This window comes from Mirounga leonina, unplaced genomic scaffold, assembly GCF_011800145.1.
Source record: "Mirounga leonina isolate KUSES-001 unplaced genomic scaffold, KU_Mleo_1.0 Mir_200, whole genome shotgun sequence".
NCBI classification, from domain to species: domain Eukaryota; kingdom Metazoa; phylum Chordata; class Mammalia; order Carnivora; family Phocidae; genus Mirounga; species Mirounga leonina.
This window is the reverse complement of record NW_023270503.1, coordinates 15558511-15581274: the sequence shown is the minus strand read 5'-3', so window position 1 is coordinate 15581274 and position 22764 is coordinate 15558511. Positions and strand designations below refer to the sequence as shown.

Here is a 22764-nt window from a genome sequence, read left to right as displayed (position 1 = left end):
GTTACCCAAAGGGCCTAGCGCAGGAAGAAAACACAGGTGGCTCTTTCCACCGTGGGTGGAGAGGACTTCTTATAACGCAAAGGACTATGGAGTCAGAGGGGGACCAGTGGTAACGTGTCCTGCACCCTGTTTCCGAGGTCAGAAGAGGGTTAAAGCTCTGGGTGGTTCCTGGGGCAAGTAGCAGCCAAGACGGAAGGATCGGGACTAGAGAGTTACCCCAGACACACACGCACACACATACACACGCACGTGTGCAGACATGGACACAGAAACTTTGATAGTATTGATAGGAATTTGAGGACCTCCAGTTAGTCCCACTGGGAGCCTGGACACGACATCTAGCCCCACCCCTGTCCTGTCCTCACCAGCAGCCCTGGAGGTGGAAGGGAAACAGGGTAGAATGTGTGATTCTAGAGTCCTCTCTGCCTGCCTCCCGTGTCCGTCTTCAGAATGCAAATCATCAAGCACTGCACAGTCCGTTTAGCAGTGATGCCGTCAGGATTCCCAAAGTAAATCACCCCATTTCCTCCAGGGTGCCCCCTGGTGGGAGGGGTCACCGTGCAGAGCCCTGTCGCCCCCCAGCTGTGCTCTCCTCTCCTGAAGCCAAGACATTGATGAGCAGCTAACCGAGTGTTGCACATCTTCCCACTGGCCTTTTCACGTCTGGAAGGTTTTGATTAAACCAGTTTCCTTTTAGTGTTTGCCGTAGAGTGGGATCCATCACTGAATTGAGCTGGTTCCTGGAGAGGATGTTTTAGTAACTTGGATACTTTGGCGCAGTGTCTGGGGCCTGGGATTTCTCATCCTTCTAAAAAAAGTATTTTACAGGCTTTTTTTGGGACTATGTAGATTTATAGCTGGGTGTCTGCCCCAGTGTTTAAGGCTCTGGCATGATAGGTTTATGGCTGTTGAGCAACTGTAGAGAGTATAAGAGGGGGCCTTTTCATTTAACCAGTTATTGGGGAATGAACATTCTGTTGACTTCTGTTACTGGGAATGAAGACACATTACTCATTTAATTATCTGGGTCCATGTGAACATTTGGAATATAAATAGGGTCTGTTCTATACCCACCTGGCTCTAAACAATGTAGAAATGGCACCATAGAGTTAATTTTATAGAATGCTTCTTCAGAGTTTCTTTAAGTTGAGAACTCCACTAATGCATGTTTGTGGATCACAGTAGTTTTTTTATAGATATTTAATTACTTGGCTGGGTAAAAAAAAAAAAATGAAAAATCTGAAATGAAACTATTGGGAGTCTTTGATCATCTGAAATCATGTAGAGATGCAGGAAAGTGGTTTTGAAATTACAGTGGAAGGGAATGGGGCACCAAGAGTTGATTTATCAAAGATTTTTGTGTAAAGTATCTTTCTGCCACACAAGCTCATTGTGAGCTTGAAGGATGAATGTAGTAAATGACTTTGGATTCGGTTACAGTGACCACTTACCTAGCATCTGCCTGGTGTCCTGCTAAGACACTTTGGCATATGTTATTTAATTTAGTCCTAATAGGAACCTCGCGTGGTAGGCTAATTATTATATCTCCATTTTATTGTGGATTAAATTCTACATTATGTTGGAACATAGGCTCCAGCACCTAGCACTAAATGTATCTGTTGAATGAACACATTAGGAAAGTTAGGGCAGTAAAATTTGGCAGTCAGTAAGTGTCGGGAGAGATTGAAATCTGGAGAGGGACTGATGGAGTTTCACGGGAAGGTGACCTTGTCTGCCAGAGGGACTTACGGAATGGCTGAGAAGGGGGATGGACAGTAAGGGGCAGAATAAGATGCCCACTGGTTAACGAGAGGCTCTTGGAGTTGGCGCTGTGGATGCTGGTGGGATCTTCGTAGCACGTTCTCATGTACATCATCTCCTCTCCTCTCCCGTTCATCTGAAAAGAGACGAAAAGCGATAAATCACAGCTTTAAACACACGTGTAACCACTGCATGGCCCTCAGAGCCCACAGGAAGTGTGTGGAGTTGCTAGGACCATGGCCTCTTACAATAGTGCAGCAAGCCTGCTACAGGACATTCCAGATGGGGCTCCGTCAGCGGCCTGTGGTGGCACATGTCTCTCCTGGAAGATGCTAAGCTCAGGACATCGAATTGTAATGGACACATATGACGTTGTGGGTTTTTTTGTTTTTTTTTTTGTTTTTTTAAACATTCTCGGCTTCATCTTATTCACTTATTTTGGGGGTTTCAGTCATGCTTTTATTTATATGTTCTCATGAAACATTTTCCCCTCAGCTTTCCTGAGGTGTACCTGACAGAATTGTAAGGTATTTAAAGTGTACAAACATTATGATTTGATATGTGTGTACATTGTGACAGAATTTCTCGTGTCAGGTTAAGACATTGGGCTTTTATTATATGTAGCCAAATGGGTGAGCCCTTGTATCTACTGAGGTTTGAAATTTTTTATTTAACATTTAGATAAAATCTTCTTTAGTTGCACATTAAAAAAAAATAAAACACACACACAGCCTAGACTTAAGTGTTCGGAGTAAGATTTATTTTCTTGTTTCACTTTTGGCTCCTACCTATGATGTTTGGTTCTGTCTCTGAATCATTTGTATCATTTGCTTTGGAACTGGTGTCATTCTGAAATGTGACCACAGTCATTCGTTTTCACATTGACCACATATTTGGTGTGGGCTTCTGTGGGCCTGGCGCTGTACTTGGCTTTGTGGAGGGTACCGAGAGGAATCAGGAACTCAGCGTCTGGGGAAGGAAGTAAGAAAGACAGGATTATCAGTGACTTCTGCATTAGGTGGGAAGAAGTGGGTGCCAGGACAGGCTGGTGGGTATGGTGTTAGTGTTCAGAAGAGAGAAGGGACAGCTGGATGTGGGGACGATATAGATAGCTTGCATTTTGGAGAAGGTCGTTGGATCTTGCAGGATGGTAGCCATGGGAGATTTAGGCACAGAGAGGCGTTCTAGGGAGAAGGACTTGTATGGACAAAGGGGTGGATACCTGGGGCTTAGCTGGGCTTGACTAAAGTGTAGGGTGAATCGGGGCGAATAATGAAGAATCTAGAGGGGAAAAAGAATGAGGACTGAGCTCCAAGAGTGGCCCCTGCGTGTGGGGTCAGGGTCTGTCTTGTTGGCAGACATGAACCAGCACCCAGAGCAGCTTGGTGTAGACAGCCCACCCATATGTTTGAATGATGTCTGAGTTTCTTACTGACAAATTTTATGGTACTTTCTGGGCAGCAGATTTTTATGCACGTAATTCTGTTTTGCTCCCATCTCTTAGGTTTAAAACAGCTTTGATGTGCCACTTTTCTCTTTGTGCTAGAAATCAGAATGAAGCTGTGTCTTATGGCTTAGAGGTTCTGAAGTCTACTCTGTCTGTATGAAACTCAAGCTTATAGGTTGTGGCCTGAAGGCCTGAGCTATCCGGCGTGGCTGTCTCCAGCATTCTGAGATGTCTCAAGGGCCTGTGCCGTACAGCTCGAATTTATCTAAAATTGCCTTCCTAGAGGCACATGGAGAGTGGCTTGTTTTAGCGTCTTAGCGAGCATTGCTTCAGATAGCCTGGTTAACCCACGCCCTCCTCTTGTCATTTCTTGCAGATGGTCACAAGAACAAAGAAGATATTTGTAGGCGGATTATCTGCGAACACGGTGGTGGAAGATGTGAAGCAGTACTTTGAGCAGTTTGGCAAGGTAAGTGGCGCGTGGGGCTGGCTGCAGCCGCGCCCCCTCCCTTTGCCACAGCTGCGTCCTCAGGAACCTTGTCCTTGCACTTGGTCGTCCAGATTTAAGTGAAATCTGTCAGGAGCTGACATGGAAGAGTCTGGCTTGTGGTCGGCACGGTGCCCCACGTGCCCACAGGAGCAGACAGAGTGGCCTTGCAGTGTGGTGGTGCTGGCCACCTGGGGCCTGGGTGGTGGTGGCAGCAGCGACTGGGGAGGGATGCGGGGCTGTGACTCACAGGACAGGAGCTCCTGCAGAAGCTGCTAGAGGCCTGTGAGTCAGTGCCTTTCTGGAAGATACATGAAGAGTGGAGGCTCCCTGGGGTCCTGTGCGGTTGAACCTTCCCCTGTCAGATGCCCAAGGAGACTCGGGAAAGATGCTGGGCCTGTACCTGTCAGAATGTGTGTGAGACAGAAGTAAAATGATCCCCTGGGCTCTGTTGCTGGACCAGGCTGGGAGCAATGCAGAATGCCCCCCAGTCAGCCAGGACCAGGAGTGTGCGAATGTGTAGGTTAAGACAGAGTCAGCAGACAGGATATGCAACCATGGGTGATGTGCTTAAATCAGCCTCTCTCTAGCTGGTGGGGGAGCTGGTGCCTTGGAAAGTAGCGTTCCTCTGATGGCCACATGGTCCCCGGGCTCCAACAAGGCAGCTTGTGGGGGAGGCTAGCCTTGCTGGCTTTGTGTGATCCCCTCCTCTGGCTGCCGTGTCCTGGGAAGCTGGCAGCTGAGAGGCTGTGCTGGCCCCCTGCTTCCCGCATCTTTCGGTTGCCATGGGTGTTGTCCTGGGAGTCCAGGTGTGCGACGGTCTCCTTTGCAAAGGTCTGCGTCCCTGCTGCCAGAGGGCTGATACAGCAGAGGGGGAGAAGACACTGCGCCTCTTCTAAGCTTTGTCACTCCTGTCTCCCCCGGTAACGGCTGTTGTGCTTGCCCTGGGTGGTACCAGGCACTGCTGCCCACTGACGGGTCTGAAGGTTCTGTGCTTTTATTTGTTTGCTCAAGGTGGTGCGCGGCTCAGACCTCGTCCCCGGGTGTGTTGAGCTGTGAGCTACTGTCTGGGATGAGGGCCGTGATCACTGTTTAGCTTCAAAATGGAGATTTTTCCCATCTCTGGTCATCATCAGTTTCTGCATGGATGGGAGACATGCAACAAAGAGGAACCAGGCTCCTCCAGCCTGGCTTGGCATTCAGAATGGCACTTAACTGCCCTTCCAGGTCGCTTAGGAAAGACGCCTTCCCATGGCACCGTCTTGCTTTGCCAGCTGGGGGCTGATTCATTCTGGCTGGTTTTGAAGAATCGCTGAGTGCGTTGGTGACCATGTACTTCTCTTCAAGACTCATTTAAAGCACCAGGGGGGATTGGTCCACAGCCCAGCCCCACCCTGCCTGTGGGGAGAGACTGGAAATAATTAAATGAGACAGGTCCAGCTTGTGTAATGGAAGGCTCGGGAGTGTGCGCCCCTTTGCTACAGTTCTGCCTCTAAAACAAGGCCAGGAGCAGTGTTCGCAAAATTGAGGTGGAATTTCTTTTTTGAGCTATAAACTGGAATCTCATGGTCCTATGTGTGGGTGTCAGAGAAGTTGGGCTGTTAGAGTATTCCGGAGACGCCAGTACCTGCCGCACCTCCGCACGCTCCCACCTCCAGGCTTCTCTCTCTCTCTCTCTCGTTCTCCTTTTCTCTCTGTCTTTTTTCATTAACACTTACAGTTGGGACCCAGTATCCAGCAGTGGGAAGCTCTGCAAGCTTTGGCCGGGCCCACGGCCGCAACCATCCCTGCCCTGAGAACAGTTGTCCCCTTGTCAGGGAGGCATTCACAGACCATCTTCCCTGGCGTGGCCTGCGCTAGGGCTGAAGCTGCTCAGTTAATTTAGCAGTAACATTTGTAGATTCCAGCAGGATGTGTAAACTTATCAGGTGTTTTATTAAAGGACTAAGGAGGCTTTTGAATGTATCAAAACCATAACACTCTCTGTGCTCCTGTTTTAGTAGCTTGTTTCATACACGTGCTCTGTGCATTATCTGGGTCTGTTTTCAGAGGGGCTTATTCCTCCTTGTGCTGGTGGCTCGTGTTATGTTCGTACCCACCTTGGGCAGGGTCCACCACCTCTGAGGATTCTGGTGTAATGCATTTGGAATCAGAGCCATCAAAAGAGAGGAGATTGTGCTGCTGGGCCTTAAGGCAGTGAGTCAACCCAATGGTTAGTCAACAAACTGACTCTGCCCTTCAGTAGTTTATATTCTGGTTGAACAAAACCGAACACACACACACTTGTGTCAGCTAGACTCACATACTTGTACACATTCCCGTCGGTAAAGTTGTTTGGGGCCCTTTTTAGTTGGTTAATGGCAAATTAGCGAGGTGGAATTTTATTAGTGAGTATGTACTGTGTTGAGTCCTGGGCTAGGCCATTGACTTATATTATCTCATTTAATTCTTCTCTGGGAGGCTGGTAGGGGTACTGCCCATTCTGTAGCTTGTTAAATGGAGTCTAGGCGGGATTGAGTCTTTGACTCAAGGTCACCTCCGAAAGGTAGAGCTGGATGCAGACTTCCCCTCCAGGCTTGTGTGTTAACAGAACCTGAACTGTGGGCCCTGTTCCAACCTCGGATCAATCCACAAGATGGCCTTAGGGTGGGGAGGATGCAAAAGAAAGGAAGAGACTGTGTCCATCCATGGGCTGGGGACAGTGCTGGGAACTAGACATAGGTCCCCTCATCTCATCTGCATGGTAGATTTTGGTGTCATCCAGCCCTTTGACAAAGGTGAGCAGTAAGGTCAGAGAGGTTAAGTCTCAAGGAACGTCACCCAGGTAAGGCAGGATAACAGCCAGAATTCACACCCTACTTCCTCGTCCTCCACATCCAGAACTTTCCATCCTTCCACGCCTCCATTCTGGGTTTGCCACCCATGTTTTAGGTTTCCCTCGCTGTCATTCCTCTCTCCTCTCCCTCTTCCCATCGTGCCTGAGGCGGCCGCTGCTTCGACTGTTTATTTCAGGTGGCAATCAAGATGGGTAAGACTGCTATCATGGGGCTGGGCTAAGAGAGTTTAAATATGTCATTACTGTAAGTGGAGTGGGGGCAGAATGACACACCGAGAGCTTTAAATAACTCAAATTGGAGGTTTGTAAACCCTTTTGTGCTTTTCTCCCACCTTCCTCCCTGAAACTTACCCCCACCACCCTAGTTAGGGATGTCATTACTTGTTTATATTTAAGATGAGATTATGAAGTGTGGCCATTGGCATAAGGATTCTGCCCACTTGGATGGCCATCCTCACCCCCTGGGTAGCTGTCCTGATGCTGTCATTAGAGGAAAGTAAGGAGAAGTATTCCAGGCCCTCGTGCTGGGCCTGCCTGTACAGTGTCCCCACTGTGACTCCTTAACAGGCCATTTCTTTTCTGGTCTCAGTTTCTCCTCTAAGGGAAGGAGTTGGAAAAGTTGAAAAGGGTCAGATAGTATATGTTTTTGGCTTTACAGGACATATGGTCTCTATCACAACTATTTAGTTCTGCTTTTGTATGGAGGAAGCAGCTATGGCCAATCCATTATTGGATGTGGCTGTGTTCCAATAAAACTTTATTTATAAATATAGGTGGTGGGCCACTTTTGTCCTGTGGGCCATAATTTGCCAACCCTGGACTAAGTTATTCCTAAGGTTGGTTTCAGGCTTGAAAATTCAATAATCTAGAAAGTGTGTTTAAACACACAGGGGCACCTGGGTGACTCAGTTGGTTGGGCGTCTGCCTTCGGCTCAGGTCATGATCCCGGGATCCTGGGATTGCCCTGCATTGGGCTCCTCCCTGCTCATCAGGGAGTCTGCTTCTCCCTCTCCCTCTTCCCCTCCCCCTGTTCGTGCATGGTATCTCGCTCTCAAATAAATAAATCTTCAAAAAAAAATAAACATACATAAGTGGGGTATAAGAATAGATAGGTATCTATCTAAGGTATCCATAGACTGTAGCCAAAACAAGATATTATCAATAGCAATGAGCATGATATAATAAGTGAAACTGTCATAACTGTGGTAGAGTTAATTTCTGGACTGCAAGATGCAGAAACAGTGAAGGGATTCTCTATTTGGAAAAAGGTGCTATTTATAAACCAGAATCTTCATCCTATGAGTAAGATCCAGGGATCTGTAGAGTATTTCCACCTCCTTTTTACATGTGCTAGATCTAAATTAATGAAGACTCAGACTTTGTGAAGTTCAGATTTTACTACAAAGATTCTTTTGCTATGAGTTGATGTTTCTGACTTTGAGGGATGTATGCTTTGTGCTAAGCTTTTTGATGCATTTTAAAATCTGATTCTCAAAGCTGTCAAGCAAGATAGGTGGAATATCTATCATGTAGATGACCAAACTGATGTGGAAGAAGGTCATGAGTTGTCCAAGATCACACAAGCGCATGCTGGGGAGAGCCCAGATAGTCATTCATTTTTGTACCATCTAGCCTCTTTTCACCGTTTATAAAAACCCCGTCTCCTACTTTACCACGAAGCAGCCCCTATACTCTGAGTGAGCAGGTTTTGTTCATTTGTCAAGAATGTTGATGTGCGGTAATTTATTTCACTGCATCAGGTTTCCTAGTGGACGTTATCTGTGTTCACGATTTTCATATGTCCAGGAATGATGTACGCAGACCATTCCAGAAAGTGGCATGTGAATGATGCTCTCGATAGGCACGTACAGACCCAGACAATCGCTCGGAGGGTTCACCACCCTGCTCCCCACATAGCCATCCAGAAGAGCCCAGCTTGGTAATTAAAAAGCACTGGGATCAAAGAAGCTCCATGTGCGTGGGTTTCCTCCTTCTCCCCTTTCGGCCCCTCCTTCAAGTACCGGTTTCTTAAATTCTCACTTATAGGATTTTGGAGATCAAAAAGAGGCCTTTAAACTTAATGAATTCTCGGCTTCGTCCCGGATGGAGCAGTTCTGCACCTTTCAGCTGTTCACCTCGATGATAGGGCTGCTCAGTGCCGAGCTCACTAGGTAATTCTCACTTTATAGAACTCCTGTGAAAGCAAAGCAGCCCGCATCTGGAGGCTTCCAATTATACTTCACATGGTGAACTGTGTAATTAGTTTGGAAGACTTACGCTCAGTCGTTGGTTTATCCTAATCGGCTTTGGCTTTCCCCACCAACAAAGTGAGCTTATTTTGCTAAGCTGAAACGACTCTGCACCCTTTGTTCCAGCCTTTTATTGTCTCATTCCTTTCATTCTGTTTTACTGCCAAAGTTCTGTTTCATTAGGCCTACAAGTCATTTCCAATTCAGTGGGCTGCTACAATCCGGCCTTTATCACTCCACTGCCCTGGTTCCCATGTCCCTCCTGGGCCAGTGCCCGAGTTTGCGGTTTGACATGAGGGCTTTAACCCCTTCCTGGGCCAGCCCCTCTGGTCTCCTGTGGTGGACGGCAAGAGGAGGCCTTCAGGGAAACGGGATTTGGAGAGTTAGAGCTCTTTAGGTCCCATCAAAGGGGAGCCCTGTGGAAATGAGGTGAAAAGGGTCCTCCGGAGTCCTTTTGTTGGAGTGGGGTTGTGTGTGGGCCTCTAAAAGTGAACTTGAGCTACAGAGAGTGGTGCTTGAAGTCTTTTGGAGAAAAAAAAAATTGAAAATAAGAATGAATTGGCTTTTGATATGGTGGGATCTTTTCATTTATCCCGCCTGTGTGTGGGATGGTCGGAGGGTGCGCTCGAAGGAAGTGTTTGACACCGATGATTTCCTCGCCCCGGGTTGTATGTGCAGGTGGGGTGTTCGTGGCCACTGCTCAGAGAGTCCTTTTGATACTGTGTGTGTGAGGAGAGGAAGAGCTAACATAAAAATATTAGAAAGCCTTTGAAATTTGAAAGGCAAGAGATTCGGGAGAAAATAAATAAGCAACTTCACCGTGTTCCTGACGGTGGACTGTGATTCTGAGGTAATGTTTTATCGCTTCCACATGTGTGTTGTAGATAAATGGAGCTCCATGCGGTATGTGGTTTGCTCAGACCAGGCCTGGAAAACAAAAGTCCCCGTCTGTCCTTTGTGGGCACCAAAGCTCCCAGGAGGCCTTTGTCTTCTGAGGTGGTTTGTCCAGGTTGCCCGACTGGAAGGTGGCCAGTGTGACCACTCCTCGCCTGTCCTCTGCTGGCCTTTGCTCTGGAGAGCCTTGATGTTCCTCAGACCTTCTTGAGTTACAGCTGTGGAGTGGGCCAGGAAGGGCCCCCGTTGCTCTCCCCTCCCTGGCTGGCCTTGCTGAAGGCTACTTTTGTGTTCAGTTTTCTTCCTGTAATAACCCAGAACAAGGCCAACACTGTCCTCATGTTTTATTAATTCTCTGTCTGGTTTGTGTCAGTCTCTCCCTTCGGAAGTGTGTCATATGGGGGAGGGGACTTTATTTGCCCTCTGACCCCGGGTAGAGCTGCTGAGTGCAAAGAGGCGCCGTTAGCCGCAGGAGAACCTCCCTCATCTGCCTGCCTCAGCTTCCTAGGCCAGGTGGCAGCAAGCAAACAAGCAGTACCCACAAGTAACGTGATCCTTGGGCTTTGCAGGTAAACCCTCCTACCAAACAAAACAACTTCGTGTTTTCCTGATGAACTTTTTCCTCCATAATGGAGACCGATTTCTGTTGCAGCCAGTGGAGTGAGGCGAGTTAGAAATTAATTGAGCACTCCAACCTCACGATCAGACTTAATAAATTCTGCCTTTTCTTTTCTTTTCTTTTTTCTTTTCTTTTCTTTTCTTTTCTTTTCTTTTCTTTTCTTTTCTTTTCTTTTCTTTCTTTTCTTACCTCTTCTCCCCTCTCCTCCCCTCTCCTCTCCTTTTCTCTTGCTTAAAAAAAGGGGCTCCTGAAATAGTAGGTTTCTAGGAAAACTTCACATTTCCTTTTTAGTGTATAAAATATAGCCAGCTGTTGTTGGGCAAATGCATCAGACATTATTATTGCTCTGTTAACAGTGTTTTAAAATATACAAATAGCAAAACAGGATGCCTTCTGGGTAGCAAGCTGGGAAAACTTTGAGATTATGTTAATCAAATTCCATGCTTCACATGCATAGTAGGTAGAGGAACCAGGCCCGAACTTTCTGGCGTGGCTATTTAACTGGGCTTTCCCAGGATGGTGGAGCTTGATTTAATTTTTCTAGGGGGCCCGAGAAGGGGGAGGCCCAGGACAGGGAGGAGTTAATGAGCCTGGGAGGGTTGGTGGAGAAGGGGTTTTAAGCACCTCCACCAGCTCACCTTCCCAGAGCCCTCCTGGCAGCCTCTGAAGATGTCACTTACAATGGAGCTGTTAGCATGAGAAAGAAAGCCTTTCTCCCCCTGGACGTACTTCAGTGGGAACGGCAAGTGTCTGAGAAATCGCGGTTCGAGCTTGTGCCAGTGGGTGCAAGGAGTGGTTCTTACGGAAGAGAAAGCTCAGTTCATTTAGACTTGGCATAGAAATGGAATTCCATTGTTTGGTGGAGTGAACATTGATATGGAGATTCCTGCCCACCCCCCACCCCGTCAATTGGATACCCCATTACATGGGTCGTGTATGCTTTGCTTTTCTTTCTTTTTCTTCTCCTTTCCCCCCACCCCCCTTCTTTTGTCCTCTGAGAATTAGTCTCTCTGTAGAAGGGCCGGATCTGTCAAGTTACCACCCTCTAAATTTTTACAGCTCTCTGTATATTCAGACTTGGTATTTGTGAATTAGCTCCAAGTGGGCTGCCAATCCGGGCTTTATTTACATTCGAAGCCATAAGAGTGAGAGCCCCAGAAAAATGTTGATATGCAGGAAGAGGCAGAAGGGTTGAGTTTCTGACTGTTGCTAACCTCACCACTGCCTTTAAAACCAATCATGAGGCACACGGCTGATATTTAATAGCTTTTAGCTGATTATTTTGCTTCTCCTCCTCTTTCTTTTCTATCCAAGTTGACCTGGGTGTACTTGAGCGGAAATGAAGTCATCCAAATGCTGAATTAGAATAATCACAGGCCTCCAAGAATGAAATGGAAGCAGAGATTAAATGGTAGAGAGAAAGCTGGTATTAATAAGCACCAGGAAAACTTTGCATAAAATAAATAGGAGATTTGATAGATTGAATTTGTATACCCCGTTTCCATTTTTCTTCACTTGGTGCTGTCCTCCTAGAGTGGAGTCCCTGGCAGAGTGGGATTTGTTTTGCCATGAGTCCACATACCTTCCGCCGCCCGGGTGATGGTTCTTTCTTCTTGGTGGGGCGTTTGTGGGACGAGGCCATCTCCAGGATGGAAGAATCTGGGTGGAGGGGCTGTGGAAGGGTTGGATGATTCCTTGTTGCCGGTATGGGGTGGGTGGTGGGAGGCAGTGCACTGCAGGCAACCAGTGAATAGTATTGACGGATTCCTGACTGTAGGGAGAAGAGCAGGGCTGGGTAAAGGTAGGGTGACCAGCTGTCCTGGTTTGCCTAGGACTGAGGAGTTTCCGGGAACTCAGGGCATACAGACCAGAATGAGTTGGTTACCTGCATAAAGGGGAGGTGGGAAAGTGGAGATACTTGGCCTGCAACTCCTAAAGGGATGAAACCTTCTTGGACCACCTCCAGGCAGATTTAAATATTCCTTCCTGTGTCTTCCATCATGCTTACTTCAGATCCATTTTACAGTCTACCTTCCTGCACTCCCACAGGCCAGTAAGTGTTAAGGGACAGACAGACCCACAGCCCTGCAGCAAGGGACAGCTGGTCATTTACTTGGAATGTAGGACCCTTTGGGTTCCTATCTGGGCTCCTACTTGGGGATTATTTCTTCCATCTCTTGAAAATAAAAAAATTCTGCCCCGTGTCGAGAAAAGTGAATTCCTTATAGTTAAAGAGCAAAATAAGGATTTAATTCGATTAGAGAAACCCAGCAGAGTGGTTTGTTTACAGGAAGTCGTTTTTTAGGTGGTCTGTAGTAGAAGATGCAATTTGCGCAATCGGATTAGTTGTAAATTAGAGATTTTTGGTCATTGAGTTTGCTAACGGTCTTTTATGATTGGCAGCAGAGGTAAATATTTTCAGACTTGCTTATTATTTGCAGACTGTTAGTATTTAGAGAAAACCAAAACAGTTTAGGGGGCTTTTCACTTTAGGGAACATAAATAAGAGTATGGGCTGACCAGAGGTGGCCTTCCCGATCTCATTCTCAGCTTTCTTAGGGAATGGTAGAGGGTAGGGTGAGCACCAGGCAGCGGCGTGCTGGAGGAGCCGGTGAGGGACTTGGCCGATTCTCTAATATGGAAACACTTTTTAAAAATTTTTATCTTTTATTTATTTATTTTTTTAAAAGATTTTATTTATTTATTTATTTGAGAGAGAGAGCGAGAGAGAAACAGCATGAGAGGGGATAGGGTCAGAGGGAGACGCAGGCTCCCTGCTGAGCCGGGAGCCAGATGTGTGGGACTCGATCCCAGGACTCCGGGATCATGACCTGAGCCGAAGGCAGTCGCTTAACCAACTGAGCCACCCAGGTGCCCCAAATTTTTATCTTTTAAAAAGACTAGCCCATTTCTTTTATTGATATATGTGTGCTTTTTTTTTTTTTAAGATTTTATTTATTTCTTAGAGAGAGAGAACACATGTGGGGGGAGAGGAGGAGGGAGAGGGAGAAGCCGACTCCCCACTGAGCAAGGAGCCCGATGCGGGGCTTCATCCCAGGACCCTGGGATCATGACCTGAGCCAAAGGCAGATGCTTAACTGAGCCACCTGGCGCCCTGATATATGTGTTCCGGTAGCAAAAAAGGAGGATTTCTTGGCGTCATAGCTCTTCCTTCCAAGTTGGCATCTGTGTTCGGATTCAGAGATTCTTGGTTGCTGACAGCTTTTGAGTGTCTTTTGATTTGTCTCCATCCAAACAGCCCCGTGTGGGAGGAGGATGAGCTCGTGTGAAAGTTAGGAAAGGAGGGCTGGGGGAGTGTAAATGACCTGCTCCGGACACCTCCATGGAACTGCAGTAGGGACCGAGGTGCGGAGGTCCTGCGGTTTGCTGTTACCCCTGAGCCGCTCCTGCGGGGCTGCCTCCCTTGGGTGTCTGGGGTGCCAGGACCCGTGGTGCACGGTGCCATAGGATTACAGTGGTACCTTTCTCAGGAAGCGATGACTTTATGGTTGTTTGTTTTCGACATGTTATATTAGAAGAAATATTATGGTACAGAATGCAAACTTTGCATAATTGTGTTTGAAAAAACCATGAGACTTGGAGACATTTCGGGAGAGCTGCTGGCTGCATTGGCCCCTGTCCCCAGTCATTCTGGGCTGTCCCATAATTTCCTTGACCATTAGGAGCACTTGGGTAGAAACATTGAGAATTACTACTGTTTAGCATAGGGGTTGGCGTACTTTCTCTGTAAAGGGCTGGATAATAACTATTTTCGGTTTTGTGGCCCAGATGGTCGCTCACAACCATTCAGCTCTGCCACTGTAGTGTCAATGACAGCAGCCGGAGACAGTGTGAAAACAAACGGCTGTGGCTGTGTTCCAATAAAACTTTATTTACAAAACCCAGAAGGCTGCTGAGTTTGGCCCTCAGCCACAGTTGCCGACCCCCTGGTTTAGCTTAATGCCTAGTAATAAGGGCGTGGAATTTTTATACTCGGACTGTCTGATACCAAATCCAGTTCACCTGTTTATTAGCTCTGTAACCTTGGGCGGGTCATTTAACGTCTTTCTACCTCAGTTTCTTTATGTGTAGAATGGAAATAAGGATGGTACTTACCCCACAGGATCGACACGATGATTAAATGAACTAGTACATAGGGACGCCTGGGTGACACAGTCGACTGAGCGGCCAACTCTTGGTTTCAGCTCAGGTGACGCTCTCAGGGTCGTGGGATTGGGCCCCATCGGGCTCCAAGGTCAGCGTGGAGTCTGCTTGAGATTCTCTCTTCCTCTCCCTCTGCCCCTCCCGTGTGTGCACCCTCTCTCTCTCTCTAAAAGTAAAATAAATCTTAAAAAAAAAATGAACTAATACCTATATTATAAGTTCTTAGCATTCTGCCAGAAATAGAGCAAGTGCTTTGTAAATATTAGAAATATCAGCTGCTGTAATTTTTATCCTCTGAGACCCAGGTTCAGCCTCTGGAATTGCCTCTCCTGTCCTGTCCAGCAGTAGCCCTGACTTGGGTGCGTGTGCAAGCACATACATGCACGTACAGGCCACAGGCTCTTACTTCTTTCCCATCTGTCCTCTGGGTGGGCTTACCACTCAGTGTGCCCCCCACACCCCCCACCTTGGGGATAACACACAGTGCAGAGTCTTTCCTGGATCCTCTCAGCCTAAAGAGGAAGATTCAGTGTCTTGTAAATGTCTATGGCACATACTTCCAATTTATTCCAGCTACCCTGGTGCTTCCGGTGTGTGGAATTAACCTCGAGTTGCTCTGGCTTTGATGGAAAATGCTGAACTGATGTGGGCCAGAAGAGAATTCTTCTAGTTGGACCCTGCTAGCTGAACTCTTTAAACTTGTTTGAATAATTAAACTTTTGTGTGTGGGGGAGGGTAGGAGATCGTGTCTGGAAATTGGCCCAATATCATTTAGCTGATGTTTATCAAAATATATTTATATGTATTGATCCACTGACGTGTTTATTGAGTTTATTTAGCCTCTTGAGAGAGCTTTTTACATCCTCATTTTTTTTTTCCTTTTCTTTTTCATGTGATTCTAATAAGCTTGTTTTTCTGGTTTTGAATTTATAGCAATTATTAACGGGTGGGAAGATGTTAATAAGCTCAGTGTAAAGAAGAGGGGAAAAAACCCTATAAAAACAAAAAGACTTAGATCTTTCGAAGTACCACATTGTGGGACCATTTAGTGCAGGGAAATAGCCATCCTTCCTCATTAGGTCCAGAAGGCATCTTTTCTACAGCCTCGCGCATCATTCATTGTTCATTGATTCATTCACCAGATCTTGATTCTCTTCCGAATGCCAGGCACTGAGCTAGGAGCCAAGGGTGCCTCAGTGAACGAAAGAGACAAGATCCCTGCTTACTTGTGGCTTGAGTTTTAGGATGGGGTCGGGGAGGACCAGCCAAGAGCAAACAAGTAAATACCAAAAGTAATTACAAATTGTATCATAAAGAAAACAAACCAAGAGCTGAGAGAACCCATAATGGGAATCTTAGTGTATCAAGAGAAAAGTCAAACGCGAGTACCCTCTTTGCCCCGAGTAGACTGTCAGTTCCGCCAACGTAGAGCGGGATCTGTTTACTCACCGTGTAGCACCAGGACTGTCCCAGTGCCTGGGCAGTAGTTGGTGCTCAGCAAATAGTGACAGAATGAATGGGCCCTCTGTATTAGAGGGCAGAGCTGTGCCAGTCATTGGAGAAGGAGTTTCAAATGGTAAAATTACAATTTTTCTTTTTAAAAATGAGCCTTTAAGAGAATATATTCAATTATCTGGAGCATTTCTTTACATGGAACCTGTCATTCCCCTGAATCCGGGACAAATGAGCTTTTTTTTTTTTTTTTAAGATTTTATTTTATATCTTTTAAGGATTTTATTTTTAAGCAATCTCTACACCCAACTTGGGGCCAAACCTACAACCCCAAGATCAAGAGTCACATGCTCCACCGATTAAGCCAGCCAGGCACCCCTTTAATTTTATTTTTAAGTCATCTCTACATCCAGCGTGGGGCTTGAACTCACAACCCCGAGATCAAGAGTCACACGCTCTATTGACTGAGCCAGTCAGGTCCCCCTAAATGAGCTATTTCTACCCTGCAGTAAAAGTTTAATAGAACTAAGGGACTATCTGGGCAGGGTGGAGCTGGCAAGCATGGCCTTGTACAGAGCAGGTAGCTTCTCAGGTGGGTCTTGGTGTAAGGGGTAGACACAGCTGTCCTGGCAAAGGGACGGATGAGAGGGGAGTAAGAACGGGGTATATCTGTTCATGTCTCACCGTCTCCCCTGCTCTTCTTTCTGTCTTTGGTCTTAGAAAGTAGTGGGGCTGCTGAGAGGGAGTTATCAAGTAGGGTCTGTGGTGGGATTCGTCTTGGCTCAGAGATGCATGGATCCTCCCAGGGTGGGAACAGTAGGCGGGCTCTGGGCAGCTTCTTCCCCAGACTTGTTCTGTGATCATCCAGGCTGGGCAGTAAAAACAGGTCCAACAACGTTAAGCCAAAGCACAAACATCTCTGATGTTGGTAAATCTGGCTGTGGATAGAGAGAACTTGCTTGTGGATACATTTTTTTCCCTCTCGAAAGAACAGAGGGATGCCATTGGCATTTTATTGCCAGGCTCTTGGGAATTGTTATGTGGGATGGAGTTGAATGATTCTGGACTTTCAAGTAGACTTGAGCTTGAATCTGGATGCTGCCATTGGCTTTTAGGGTTGTGACCTTGGGCCAGTGATTTTGCTCTTTTGAGTCTCACTTCTTGTCCTTGAAGTGGGGATACAATTTTATTTACAGGGTGGCTGTGAGAATAAAAGGAGACAAGTTTCCCCTGTGTCTGTCACATGGGTGTTGAGTAATAGGGTCCCCTCCCCACATTCATCCCCCCTCCTTCCTCACACACACACACCCTGTGTATCTAAAGTCCCAAACTGCTGACCTCCACCAGGTTCATCCCCCACCTATAAACTCTCTACAGTAATCTGTACGATGCCCTTCCTATATGCTAAATGGATGGTCTTGAGTTTCTAAGGGACTTGTTTCTTGGACCCTCCCAGTCTCTGCCCCCATGCCTCCGTAACCATCAGTTCTGTGACAGATCCTGAACCACAGAAGTCCTGCATCTAAGATCCTGCTAGATTTAGCCCAGCTGGAGCTACTGTTGGGGGAGGCCAATGGGAGGATTTGGCTTTTTTTCCTCTTATGCTAATGAAGTGAATATGGCAAGGAGTCACAATATTTTCTTTCCAGGCAAAGAAATGTTGTAGTAGGAGAAACAGCATGCAGGGGAAGCAAATGCGATCTTACTGGATTCTCTCAAGGGAGGAATAGGACAAATTGTCAGCTTCTGTTGAGAAGATAATGCTCTCGCTATGATAAATGCCAAGTTTCTATTGAAAACCACCATCTTAATGGTGGCGTCCCCAAGTACTCGGTGCATGCCTGGCAGCAGAGGCCGTGGATGCAGGAAAGCAGATATTTGTAGGGGGTTTGTTTGTTTGCAATGAGAAATCAGTTTAAAGCAATTGAGACAGCGCATTAAAAATGTTCTTTTAAGGCAGCTTTATAGAGCTAACTGGAGCGCTTCAGCACGGCCTGCACTTAAAACACACCTATGGGGAGACTTCCACCCTCAATGAATATTTCTTGCATATGACTCAGATTAAAGCAGCACATGGGACTGGAAAGCCGCCTAAAATAATTTCCCCTCCCATAGGAAGTAGCTGCCGTAATTCACTTGCAAGTTATTTCAAACGGCCTGTTTGATAGAAATTTCTGCCTTCTTGTGGACTGGGATTTTTCTAGTGCTGTCTGTTTGTAACATCCCTTCTCAACAAGGGCACGTCTGGTTGTATTTAACTGAACGCCACTTCCTTGAAGGGCTTCTCACTTTGGGGTTGCCTTGTGAGGGGTGCCCTACATTGATTCCTCTTAGTCTCTTCACTGTAACTCGTCTGCCTCATAGGCCTGTGCTCAGGGAGAGCTTCATGTCGTGGGGTGGGGGAGTTCCTGCGGGGCTGGGGACGGTGTATTCAGGAGTTCTAAGGATGCAAAGCCATGGCTGGCTGGGGACCATGGAGCCAGCCAGAAGGGGAGGAAAGAGGTCTCCATCAGCCGTTACTGAAAAGTCCTGAGATGGATGGTCCTTGCTTGTCCACCTGGGGTGGTGATGCTTGTCCAGCCATCCTGCCATTCAGTAACCCAAATCTCGAGTGCCTGCTAGGTGTTATACACCGTGCTGGGTTCATAGAGATCAGTGAGGCAGGGTCCCTGCCCACGAGGGGAATATAGGCAAGGAGTAGGGATGCCAGTATAGAGAACTGCAGTGCAGTGAGGGAAGGCCAGGAGCCTGCCAGCCATCACCGATGGGTGGGGAGGGTGGTGGCTGCTGGGAGCTCCTCCTCTGTGCCTCCCCTGCTTTCACAACTGCCATCTTGCCTGTTCCCCACAACAGCCTTTGAAGGTGGGTTATGTCAACATTTGCTTCAGCACCAACCCGAGTGTTGACCTGGAAAGGGTTCTTGGCAGCCGTTCTGGGTTCTGTCAGTTGGCATGGAGACTAGGGAGGAGCACCCCCCCCCATGTGTCTTGCCCCTGGAGAGAGCAGCCCTAACTGTGCCCACTTTGGAAAGAAACAAATGGAGAATGCTAACGTCAGGAGACCTTGAAGTAGTGAGTTTGACTTTGTCATCAGCTGGAGAGCAGAGGGGGAGGCAGAGTTCAAATCAGATGCCTGCATTCTCCTTGCCCAAATATATGAACTGCTGAGGATATGCCCTGGGATTTCGAAGTGTTTCCTCCTCTTGCCAAGTTCGCAGTTCCTCTCTGATATCTTATCCCTCGACCCCACCAGCAACTACAAGCCAAGAGAGTTTGTTTGACCCATGGGCGGGGCAGTGGACACTGTTTGTTCAGTGCTGGAGAGCTTCAGAAAGCATTAGTCAGGCTGCCTCAGTTATGTTCAGCCTCATTATTGCTTCCTAGATGCATTTAACCCACGCCCTGCTGGCGAATGGATTCAGCAGCCCAAGGAAATTGACAGACATGACTCCTGCATTGTACCTAGGACAAAATGATCGTTGAAGTTAGTGGTTTTTCTGCAAAACCCATAGCTTGTAACCTCTGGAGGGAAAGTTTGTATAAAGTGTCCCAAATCAAGTGTGTTCCTTCTAGATACCTTTCTTTTCGTTAAGGCAACAAAAAGCAATACCATTCTCATATGTGTTGAGCCCTTCCAGTCTCAAGAGATCATAGTCACATTTTCTTATTCATATTCTTCCCAGTACCATGCTTATGTAGAAGAGGGGTTGACAAACTGTAAAGGGCCAGATAGTAAAGATTGTAGAATCTGTGGGCCATATGGCCTCTGTCTCAGCGACTCAGTGCTGCTGTAGCGCAAAAGCATCTCCATTGTGGTCACATGGGCTGAGGTTCTTGGTGTGAAGCCATAGGCGCATGTAAATGAGTGAGTGCTGGCTGTGTTCCAATAAAACTTTATTCACAAAAACAGGCAGCGGGCCGGGTTTGGCCTGTGAGCCATAAGTTGCTGTCTTCCGCTACAGACATTCCCAGTCTCTAACTTGAGTCTCAACAGAAAGTAAGGATTCCATATGACTGTGGATAGTTTTAGAGTTCGTCATAAACTGATTTGGGGGGCACACGGATACCCCTTTTGAAGAATGGCCCTTTCAGTATAGACGTGCATCAGAAAGGTACATCGTGTGGTTTCACGCTGACCCTCCCATCCATTTAGAAAAGTTCTTCAGAGTAAGGAGCTGCAAATACATGGCCAGTCAGAGAGGGTAGACATGCAAGGAACATTATGGTGGACAGGCAAGGAATGATCCTGGGGTCTTGCTTTTTCTTCCGTGGCGGGTGCCGCTGCTCAGTGCTCCGTGTGGCTGTGACAGCCGCAGGCTAGAGGATCCCATCTGAGAACATGTGTGCAAAGGCCTGCTCGTCTCGCACCACTTGTCCAACCACATTCCTGAATGTGGAAGGTCAAAATGGAAACTTGTGTGCAGCTGCATGGAGCAGATCCTTCACTCTGCTAACTCACGCCCATGAGCTGAGAGTTTGGTTATAATCATTTTTCTAAGAGAAGAAAAAAAACAGATCCACACGGATTAATTTGCACTCCTTAGCTCTGTAAAAATCCAGTGACATTGACGTGTCGGTGAAAATGTGGAAATTAACACTTGGAAATTTTTATATAAAACCTGCTTTGAAATTTGAGCTAAACATTCACACACTAAAAAGAGCTATATACTTACACCTGAAAAACTCAATTTGATGCAAGCTGCTTATTTCTCCATTGTGGTCACGTGGGCTGAGGTTCTTGGTATGAAATGTAATTTACACAAATTAGTCCAAGGCAGGTAGAGTGTGAAATTAAATTGATGCCTTGATTTCTGTATTCTCTAGTAAGTGTTTCTCTGAAAATTTGTCATTTCTGTCCTAGGAACTTTGAAGTATTGGTTGTTGTTTTTTTAACAGAGCAAAGAAGTTCTTATTGGCTAAGGACATGAAAACAACCTTAATTACAGGCTGAAAGGCATGTTTCGTTTTGTTTTGTGGCTAAGTATGAGAGTAAGCCCAAACTGGGCTACTAGTAGAGGTAGAAAACTCAGATTTAACATGCGTGTTATATTTTTCAACTAGCTGGATCAAGCCGTTGAATTTCTTTGGCTGTGACTAGACCAGTTTGTCACTCCAAGCCATGTAGATGTATGTGGAGGGGTATTGGAGGGGAGGATACTGAAGTTCAAGAGTAACTTTGGAACCTGGGTCACGTGTCCCGGGGCACCCTGGGGCCCGGATGGCCTGCTGGTGCCACTGAGGCCCAGCTGCTGCCTCTCTTGGAGGGCAGTTGTCAGGATTCAGTGCTCTTGCCTCAGTGACCATAGCAAGAATGAGTCGAGTACGAGGTGTCTGGTTCAACTTTGATTATCCAAGAGGAAGGAGAATCACCATGTGTTCAGAAATAATCCCCAAGGCCAGCTGAGAGGCCTCATTAGAACATTTTGGCAAGGGCAAACACGATTTGACTTTACCTCATCAGCAAGACTTCAGCCCTCCAGGACTGAACCCGTCTATGGAGTCTCTGGGTGGTTCTCTTGACCACCCTTGGCTGAGGAGGGGTCAGGTTGCACTTCCAGAGGCTGGGATGTCTGCAGTTGCATTTTATCCGTGTCTTTCTGCTAGAGTACCCCTCAGCAAGGTAGGCCTGGGTCAGTCCTGCTGACTTTGGAGTGAATCATTTCTGCCAAATAACTAGCGGCTGATGCTCAGGGAACTCTGGAAAATGAATTATGGGCTCTTATGATTTTTATTTGTCCATGGTGGCATGGGTGGTATTTATCTCTCTCGTCCCTGCTCTCCCCCCTTCCCGAGCCTTTGTCTCTATCTGAGTCAGCATGACATGGTTTGAAAATTGCCTGTTTGCCTTTTAATGATGATTAATGTCCATAGCCATGTTTCAAATTTAGGATCTCTTGAAGAGTCTCGGAGACCGTTACCAAGAGCAACCTGCTGAGGGAAGCTAATGTGTGCAGAGCTTGGTCTTCTCCTGCCTGGATGAGAGGCCTCCTCAAGTTCTCCATCTTCCCTCCAGCACCTCGTGGACCTTTCCTGGGTCTTTGGTGCCAGGAGCTGAATGGGAGCGGGTGGGCGGGCCCCCATCTGGTGAGCTTAACCTCCCGTCCTGGTCACTTTGGGTTAGTGCCTCGCCATGGGGTATCTGCAAGGGCCCCTTCTTCTTGGCCCTCCCTCCCTGCCCCCAAATCAGAGAGGCCAACGAGGAGCTAAATTTCCTCCACAGCAGGTGCCTGTCATCCATCTGAAGATAGTTGCCAACATCTGGTACAATTGCCTCCGCAAACGCAGTAACAAGGCGGCCTGCAGTTCAATCGCAGAGTGCGCGTCGCGGCTTTAATGATAACAGGCTGTCGGCGCCCCCTCTGAGATGAATCCACCTCACAGATGTTTGTCTAGTTTTGGCAATCGTATTGCACTATAGCTTTGTGATTATGCTCAACTGGAGACTATTACAATAAAAGAAGTTTGAACTTGTTCCATTTTTACATCCCACCCCCTTCGCCCCTGTTCCGAGGTATAATTTATATCAACGGCTGTAACATTGGTTCCATTACTGAGGCCTCTTTACTTTTTATGATGTCGGTGGGGCTGCAGCTTATAGCCTGGCTTCCTCTCCAGGTTAATGTGTTTTAGTTACATCAGCGCTTTTAATGTCCTCATTTAATGGCCCCAAGGCGGTCCTTCTCACCTTCTGTCGGAGTGCCTGTGGACACGGAGAGGGCATGTGATTACTCCGACTTGGTATCTCCACTCACTGGGCAGGGAGTGGACCTGGGTCATGTGAGAGGCTCGGGACCTGTACAGGACGGTGGGTGGATGGGCAGGAGCGGTTGGAGTGGGGGACAAGGCCTGGATGTGT

The 22764-nt window shown here is 47.1% G+C and overlaps 1 protein-coding gene across 7 annotated transcripts in view; it reads left to right on the top strand.

The window, feature by feature from the left end:
• Positions 1–22764, top strand: part of MSI2 (musashi RNA binding protein 2) — a 385784-nt gene that overhangs the window by 125820 nt on the left and 237200 nt on the right. For all 7 annotated transcript variants that reach the window (XR_004683181.1, XM_035026771.1, XM_035026769.1 and 4 more), the window contains exon 6: positions 3585–3677. Coding sequence is in view for 6 of the 7 variants with exons in the window: in XM_035026771.1 (XP_034882662.1) it covers positions 3585–3677 (93 nt within the window). In the remaining variant the exon portion in view is untranslated. The remainder of the gene's footprint in view (positions 1–3584; positions 3678–22764) is intronic.